The following is a 7742-nucleotide window of genomic DNA, read 5'->3' as shown; positions in this document are numbered from 1 at the left end:
TTGAGGGGGGCCAATATGCTGAAGTGGCCCTCGGTGAAATTGAGTTTGACACCTCTGCTATAGAAGATGGATGAATGTGAGCTGCTTAAAGCACTAAGGTTTTAAATTAAACTCCAAGACTCCCAATGGTCCACACAGAGACAATTGAGAATATATTATGCCCATTCATAAATCTGTCTTTTTCAGTGGATGGCAACTGGGGTCCTTGGTCAGCCTTCACTCCATGCCCTGTTACATGTGGCGTGGCTCTTCAGGTCTCGGAGAGGAGATGCAACAATCCTGCTCCCGATCATGGTGGCCGTCCATGTCCTGGAAACGACAAGCAAACCAAACTGTGCTCAACACAAGTCCACTGCCCAGGTACAGCAGGTTCAAGAACTTCAGGTTCATTTTGTTGTTTCTCCAGAAAGTTTCTCACATTTCTGGTGCCACTCATATGATCCGTCTGAAAGTAAGCAGATGTGACTTACTTAATAATAGCTGGACTTTTGGTGCTGTTCTCTTCAAATTGACCCGAACAAATGTACAACTGTGAGAATTTTAAAGAGTAATGCCTTAAAAGGCTGGACTGTAAAGGTCCCAAACATCTAAACACACCATAACATTAAATATTGAAATCAAATGAAGAAAAATATCACTTATCAATGTAAAACTGTGTTGGTTTGCAGTGGACGGCGTGTGGGCCGAGTGGTCCCCCTGGAGTGCCTGTACGTACGCCTGGGGAGGGAGAGATATCCGGTGCCTGAAAACAGGGGGCAAGCAGACTCGGAGCCGCTCCTGCCTGCATCGAGCTCACAACGGCTCCATCTGCACCGACGGAAAGTTGACAGACACTCAGGTCTGCTACAACGTTGAAAACTGCTATGGTGAGTGCAGACATCTTTTAACCCTCTCCTGCCTTTTTCTATTAGATTGATTGACAGCTAGCTCAATCATGTGAGGCACAAATTCAATGCAAATAGTTACTTGAAGTTATTTATATATTTTTATACATATTTAATGCCTGCACCTGTCTGAAAACCAATTGTTTTACAACATGTTACGCAATTTCTTGCATGTTTGAGAAATCCTTTCATCGCCACGGTAACCATTCATTTGTGCAAAACAGCTGGGTGGACCTAGCCCCGCCTTTAAGACGCAGCTCCTCCTCAGAACTACAGTGTTCAAGTTTCCGAGCCTGCGCCTCACAGAGCAGCCGTCCTCCACAACGCCCCACTCAGCTCCTTCAGACTAGCCAGCAGTAATTCTCACACCCTGGTGAAACTGCACAGCAGAAAAGCTCGTAATGTGAGAGGAACGCTGGTTAAAAGAAATAAACAAAAGTTATTAAAGGGTTAATAGAGGAGCAATGCTGTGACGACCTCCTGAAGGCGGAGCTTCAGAAAGAGCCGGAGTTTTTAAAGCGACAGAGGCTCAATTTCAAAACATTAAATTAAAATGTCTTAAGTCACATTTGAAATATACAACATTTATTTAACAACCGAACTTAACAGTTTGGCACCATGTGTCTGGAACATACATAAAACTGTCCCTTTAGTTTCTGGAACAGCTTTACAAACCGACACTGTGTGTTACAGTGAAAGGAACCTGGGACGGCTGGGAGCCTTGGAGTTTATGCAAACCGGCCTGCGGAGCCTCGTCTAAACGTAGGAGGTTCCTAATCTGTAAACCTGACTACAGCGAGTACAGGTATGTTTTAATCTAGATGGTAAGAGTCTACATTCCCTGCAAAACAGGTTTTACTAAAAAATAAAAAATGTGTTTTCAGTCAAACTATTGGTCGTCAGCGGGAACCAGCACATTTCCATGGAAAGCCAAAGGCCGACTGTGGCGCGGTTCCTGACGGAGGGAAGAAGTATGAACTTGAAGACTGCCTCAATGTCCCTCCCTGCACCTAACAACACATCAGTCAACTTCAGCAACGACAAAGCTGGCTTTACTGGTGACATATTTGTAGAAACTGCATTTTAAAGTCTGTCGTTTCTGCTAAAACTTTTTACTCTGGCAGATGGGTAAATTTGTTGCCTCGCTTTTTGTGATATTTATCACACTTTATACATCCACATCAGATTCTTTATTATTGTAATGGCTTTAAAATAATACGAATAAAACATAAATAAGTATGAATCTGACTGTAAAGCATACTGTGTTTCTTCCGCTTCTGAAATAGTAATTCCACTTTAGGAAATAAGTCACACTAAAAACTCTGCCAGTTTTCCAGTCACCACCAAAGGAAGTCGTTCACTCGTCTTATTTAAAGTTATTCTGTATCCAAAAGATTTGCCTTAAGAATTTTTATTTTTTTTATGGTTTCTAAATGTTTTGGGTCAAAGCCCTCAGTCCGTCGTTTGTGGCCCGACATATTATAATGAAAACAAAACAAAACAAAAATTAAATGAACAATGTGGCTAATAGAAAGGAAAATACATTCGTTTAAGATCGTCTTTTGACAATCTGATTCCTAAAAGAATTACAAACAGTGTCCATCTGCATCAGCTCCGACTGCTTTAAAAACACAACAAAGTGCCTAACAAGGTAAAGAACAGGAATACACAAAATAAGGACATAGGCAACAGAAAAAGAACAGGGAGAAAAAGAAAGTAAAATCAAACTAATGTAGTTGGTGTTTACAGACAATTTTTGCATAAAATATATAAAAAAACAACAGATGTACCAGGGTTGTGCTGCTTCTGCCAGCTTAAAGCTCTTTATTGAGTTTGAAAGACGTCAAAGAGACATTCAGACACGCGTGGCATCCGGCCGCCTCTTTCCCAACACGTATACATACAGTATTATCTCTGGGTCACGCGTTTCGTAAGGCACAAGATAAATTAAAAAGATGGAGGAGAAGAACGACCTTTAGAAGACAACGTCGGCCTCAGAGGCTTTTCAAAGCTGACAGCTTCCAGGAGAACGTAACGCTTCTTATAAAACAGAACAGGACAAAGGCTGGAAAACACACAAAACTATTCATATACACATTTAAAATACTTTCTCAATGCTTGATGTAAACGCAACATGCAGAAATCGACAGGATGTAGGTGTTTAGAAGGTCAAAGGTCAAGCTAACATCCTGGTTGTCAACAGAAAACCGCTGCTTCTGTAGTGTCAAACCCAGCAGCAGATTTAGCTAAAGAGTTTCATACCAAGACCTGCATTATGCTGCTGCTCAGACTATTCCCTTAAGAAGCAGAGCTGCTCAATAAAATGCATATATAGAAAAAAATAATAATTAAATGCCATCTTCTGAGTGTCCTTTTAAATACAACGTGAAAAATAAAAAGTTAAGACTGAATGTTTCTATAGACAGAATGTGAACAAATCAAAGTACTGACAACAGAGCTTATCGTAAAGTAAGTGACAACCAGGCCCGCTGTGAGTGTTATGAAGGTTAAAATGGTTCCAAATTGAGACATTTTACGTTTTTAAAGTCACTATGTAGATTTAATCAGGAATGAAAACGTCAAGTAGATCTTCCAAAGAGTCTCCATCCTGTTTCCAGTCCAAATGAACTGGTTTTATTCTGGAAGCAGGAGTGGAACCGGATCGGAGTCAGAGCAGCATGTACCTCCCCAACGTGCTGCTGCGCACTGCAAGTCAGATGGATGAAAAGGGCAACACTGGCAATAAAATAAATAAATAAAATGCAGAATTATGTGTTGAGTTTCTCCACGTGTGTTTAACTGCAAAAATGTGAAACCAGAACGTCCACAAACCCCACTGCTAAATTAACCCTTTAATCCCAGGTGCATCTTTATGACTTTTTGGTGCATTAACATTTACAGCACTACAGCGCCACCTGCAGGCTTGGCATGCAATGGTTACTACAGTGTTTTGAATGCACCATGTGTTTTCATGTAGATCAATACAAAGTGATGCTGTGTTTATGTGAAACTTTTTAAAAATGAATTTTGAAAAAAATAAATTTTAATCTGGACCAGTTCAAAATGACCAACCGTATTTTAGTTTCCATGAAAGCATTAAATCCTACAAAATGTTCGTTTCAAAATTAGACACTTTTCCAAGATTTCCCTTTTTAAGACACTCAGGATGAACATTTCAGTACAAACTGTTTACTAATGTTCCTTTTTTGTTTTGTTTATTTTTTTACTTCTGAAGGAGCCCAACGTCTCCGTCAGGATTTTTGCCAAATCACAAACTCACAATGTGATTTGGCAAAAAAAATTGTTAGAAACACTCAATTTTAATGTGATATTTAATTGAAAATTTTAAAAACTTTAGCTGTGACTATTCAAAATCAGAAAATTAAAGTAACTGATGATGCATATTTTGCTTTAATAGGATGCATGTAGGGAAACCTGCTAAATCTACACATAGTGTTACAATGAAGAAATTGAAGGTAATACCTGCAGCCAACACATTGCAATTGTCTAAACATGCTAAAAACAAAAACTGCAGCAGCATGTTTAGCTATTTTAGCCTGTATGATCAAATATAGACCAGTCCTATTGTTGGTCTATTATAAAATAACGTCCCATTTCAACAGGCTTGATCTGAATGGAAAGATTTCCCTTTAACAACAATCATCTCTAAAACGTAACGATTTTATGGCTTTTCCATCCACTGCTCTAGATGTAATGTTGACACTCAATACTAATGATTGTTATCAGGTTTTAAAATATTCATGTGCAAAGAGTCACATTCAATTACAAAAAGGTAACACTTGGTAATGGTCTTATTTCATCGTAACAAGACTGTTTCTGCACAGCAAACAAACCCCATTAGCAACTTTGTGAGTGAATTTCTTCTTCTTTGGTTCTTTCACCCGTGTTTATTTTTTATGACAGTTATAAAAAGCCAGTGTGTAGTTGTGTTATCTGAACTAAAGCAATAAAATACTTCTCATATCTTTGGTTTGACTGCCCCCCACACACACACACACACACACTCTCCCCTTCAACAACCATCAAGAATGTTTGGATGAAATAAAAAAATAAGAAAATCAGATTAAATTACACACAAACCTTTGGCCATTAAGACACCAGCCTCTCTAATATGTGCAGAATATAAACCGTCTTTTAGTTTGTCCAACATCATTTTACACTATATACAAACATACATATATAGTGTATGTGGCAGCAGAAAATGAACCGTTCTAGCTTCTATAAATACGGGATAAAACTTCCATCTTGGCACATTAACTTGTATACACTCTTTTTACTCTTCTGCAATTCTTTACTCACTTCTTAAAGGGAAGCCTTGCCTTGCGACTGATGTGATTAATGAGTGTCTAAAGCTGCTTTTCTCTTAGCTTTTACACATTTAAAAGGCGCGAGAATAACTAAAAAATGTACTGTGGACGTAAGTGGAAGTGTGATGATGATGATGAAGACTTCTTATGGTCGAGGTTTTCCCTCGACAGTCAGGTCATACCTGCAGCAAAAAGACATTTAGTAAAGTTTAGAAGTGAGCATTTTGAATTTTACCTCATGCAGAGTTTAGTGATTTAAGTTAGACTGAGACGTACTAAGAAACGAACAGGATGTGACCCAACAGGCTGAGGGAGTCAGAACTCCAGCCCCTTATTTATATGATTGTAATTGTTAAAAGCATAGAAATAAGAGGAAAGTGAACTACTGGGGGCCTTTGCAGAGATATTTATTAGTGAAGATGTTGTATTAGTTTCCTTTTACTGCAAAATTACGTGCAGCCATGTGTTGTTCAAGCACAAAAATCCATCAAGAAAATCATTCATTGCTGTTTAAGGACAGAAATATCCGTAAAAGTTCAACAGTTTTGTGAAGTTTTGTTGTCAATTCAAACCAAATTAAAGGTGGCTTAAAAAAATCTCTCTGAACATAAAAATTAAGATTTTAACAAATGTAAATGTGCATAATTGGTTTCTGAGGCTTCCCATCTCTAGCAGTAGCTGAATTTAATTTTCAGGGCAAAATAAAACTGTGGTATGAAAACTGCAGACAGAGTTGTGTAAAAAAATGTGGGCTACTAGTAGGAGATGAAATAAAAGTTTTAAAACATTAGAAAAAAAACATACCATTGTGTCCAACCTTTGGTTATATCTTCATGATTTAAATCCAGCAAGACCTGATTCGGAAAAAAAAAAGATTGAATTGATTAAGAAATATTTCAAGCCAACAGACATGCAGACACTAACCTATGCAGATTTTCCCACAGCCAGGAAACTAATTCACACATTTTAAGACCTCTTTAAGCAACTATATGATAAACTTATAATTAGAAAGCACCTTTCCAAGAAGACCTTTATGTTTGGAGAGCAGACCTCCGCTGTTCTTCACTGCAACATCCAAATTGCGACTACGGAGCTCGATCAAGGTAACAGAGAAGTCAAACCTGATCAGGGAGGAGAAACGAACTTTCCATCAGCCACAACGCAGCCAGGCACGAAAACGAAATGAGCTTCAACCGTTTGACTTACGATTCGTCGAATTTCGGATTCTGTGTTTTCTTGTGCGTGTGAGTTTTCCTCCGTCCCGACCTCCTTTTGTCAGGAAGCAGGTAGAGACGGGCGTACGGGTTTGAGCCGTGATCGGTGAAAGCGATCAGGTTTCTGCAGGAGTCAACAAAAAGAGTCTAAAAAACAGAGTTTTCTGACAGAAAGTGATTATTCTGACGGCCGCCGACCTGCAGGCATGAACGACCACGATGAGCCTGTTCCTCTGCGTGCTGTACCGGATGGTCAGCTGGATGCTGCCCAGAGGGCTGTTACTGGACCCTGAACCACTTCACACACAAAAAACATCACGTCTGCTTACACACATTTCTCACAGACAGTTTCTGACTTAGAATGAAAAGCTGATCAGTTCCAGTGTAAACACAAGAAATCTTTTACACATTGCACGAGTAGATAACAGAAAGAGCGAAGAAGAAAAAATAAATTTTAACTATGAATACAAAGCAACAGTGTGGTCAAGACAAAGCCTGTTATTGTTTTTAGATTGAGCTGCAAAAACGTGTTATTCAACTACTTTTACTATTTAAATGTAATGTTTATGACCCTGAGGGTGTTGTGATGAACTATTTATTTAAATCCATGTCAAAATGTCTTTTTCTGAAAGTTTAAAACGTAATGAGCTTTTTGATCCATTCAAACAGATTTAAAGTGCAACTCTGAATGCAAAGTGAAGAACATTCAGCTAAAACTGGACAACAAACGATGAGAATATTACCACGGTGTTATCGGGTCAGGGGCACTGATAATCATATCGCTGTTGGGAGCACAGTAATTGTTAGCTAATATGTTACAAGTGTTATGAACTTTTATTTTTAATATATTTTACCACTCCTTCTCTGACCTGGACCTGATGACGTCACAACCTGTCGACGTCTGTAAGCCACCTAATGCAGACTCATTTTTAGATTGTAACAATTTTTTTTATTTTTGTGTCCTTGATTTTTCTATGCTGTTGTTTTGTAACTAATATACTCCCATAAACTTTAATAAGATAAATAATGTTACTTATGACTCACAACAAACAAATTCTGAAGCTTTAGGCTCTAAATTATAATACTAGTTTGTCAGTATGACAGAAAATCTCTCTTAGATCCACATCTTAAAGGTTTATATAATGTTATACTGTTATCAATCATTCCTGATGTGATGTTTTGATTCTTTCGTACATGTTTTAGAAATACTTTTATCAGTTAGCCACTAAGAAATGCAACGCTCCCAAACAAAAAAAAAAAAAAAAAAAAAAAAAACACACACGGCCAGAGGGCGGAGATCACTCATCCACAACATC

At 38.3% G+C, this 7742-nt stretch overlaps 2 protein-coding genes across 5 annotated transcripts in view; one reads left to right on the top strand and one right to left on the bottom strand.

Moving 5' to 3' along the window:
* The window catches only part of LOC106956207 (properdin), a 13241-nt gene extending 9056 nt beyond the window's left edge, over nucleotides 1-4185 (top strand). The window contains exons 8-11 of the mRNA XM_015046891.1: nucleotides 187-360; nucleotides 669-866; nucleotides 1578-1689; nucleotides 1769-4185. Of these exons, the coding sequence (XP_014902377.1) occupies nucleotides 187-360; nucleotides 669-866; nucleotides 1578-1689; nucleotides 1769-1898 (614 nt within the window). The 3' untranslated portion in view covers nucleotides 1899-4185. The remainder of the gene's footprint in view (nucleotides 1-186; nucleotides 361-668; nucleotides 867-1577; nucleotides 1690-1768) is intronic.
* Nucleotides 2683-7742, bottom strand: part of esyt2a (extended synaptotagmin-like protein 2a) — a 44547-nt gene continuing 39487 nt past the window's right edge. For 2 of the 4 annotated variants that reach the window (XM_015046889.1, XM_015046890.1), the window contains 5 exons: nucleotides 6625-6723; nucleotides 6419-6550; nucleotides 6228-6333; nucleotides 6017-6066; nucleotides 2683-5394 (listed from right to left, as the gene is read on the bottom strand). In XM_015046889.1, coding sequence (XP_014902375.1) covers nucleotides 5358-5394; nucleotides 6017-6066; nucleotides 6228-6333; nucleotides 6419-6550; nucleotides 6625-6723 — 424 coding nt within the window. In that variant the 3' untranslated portion in view covers nucleotides 2683-5357. The remainder of the gene's footprint in view (nucleotides 5395-6016; nucleotides 6067-6227; nucleotides 6334-6418; nucleotides 6551-6624; nucleotides 6724-7742) is intronic. The other 2 variants (XM_015046887.1, XM_015046888.1) reach the window with 1 other exon arrangement.

Source organism: Poecilia latipinna, unplaced genomic scaffold (genome assembly GCF_001443285.1).
Source record: "Poecilia latipinna isolate Pla-1442-1.1 unplaced genomic scaffold, P_latipinna-1.0 Scaffold797, whole genome shotgun sequence".
Classification (NCBI taxonomy): Eukaryota; Metazoa; Chordata; class Actinopteri; order Cyprinodontiformes; family Poeciliidae; genus Poecilia; species Poecilia latipinna.
Note: the sequence above shows the minus strand (reverse complement) of the source record. Positions and strands in the feature narration are given on the sequence as shown.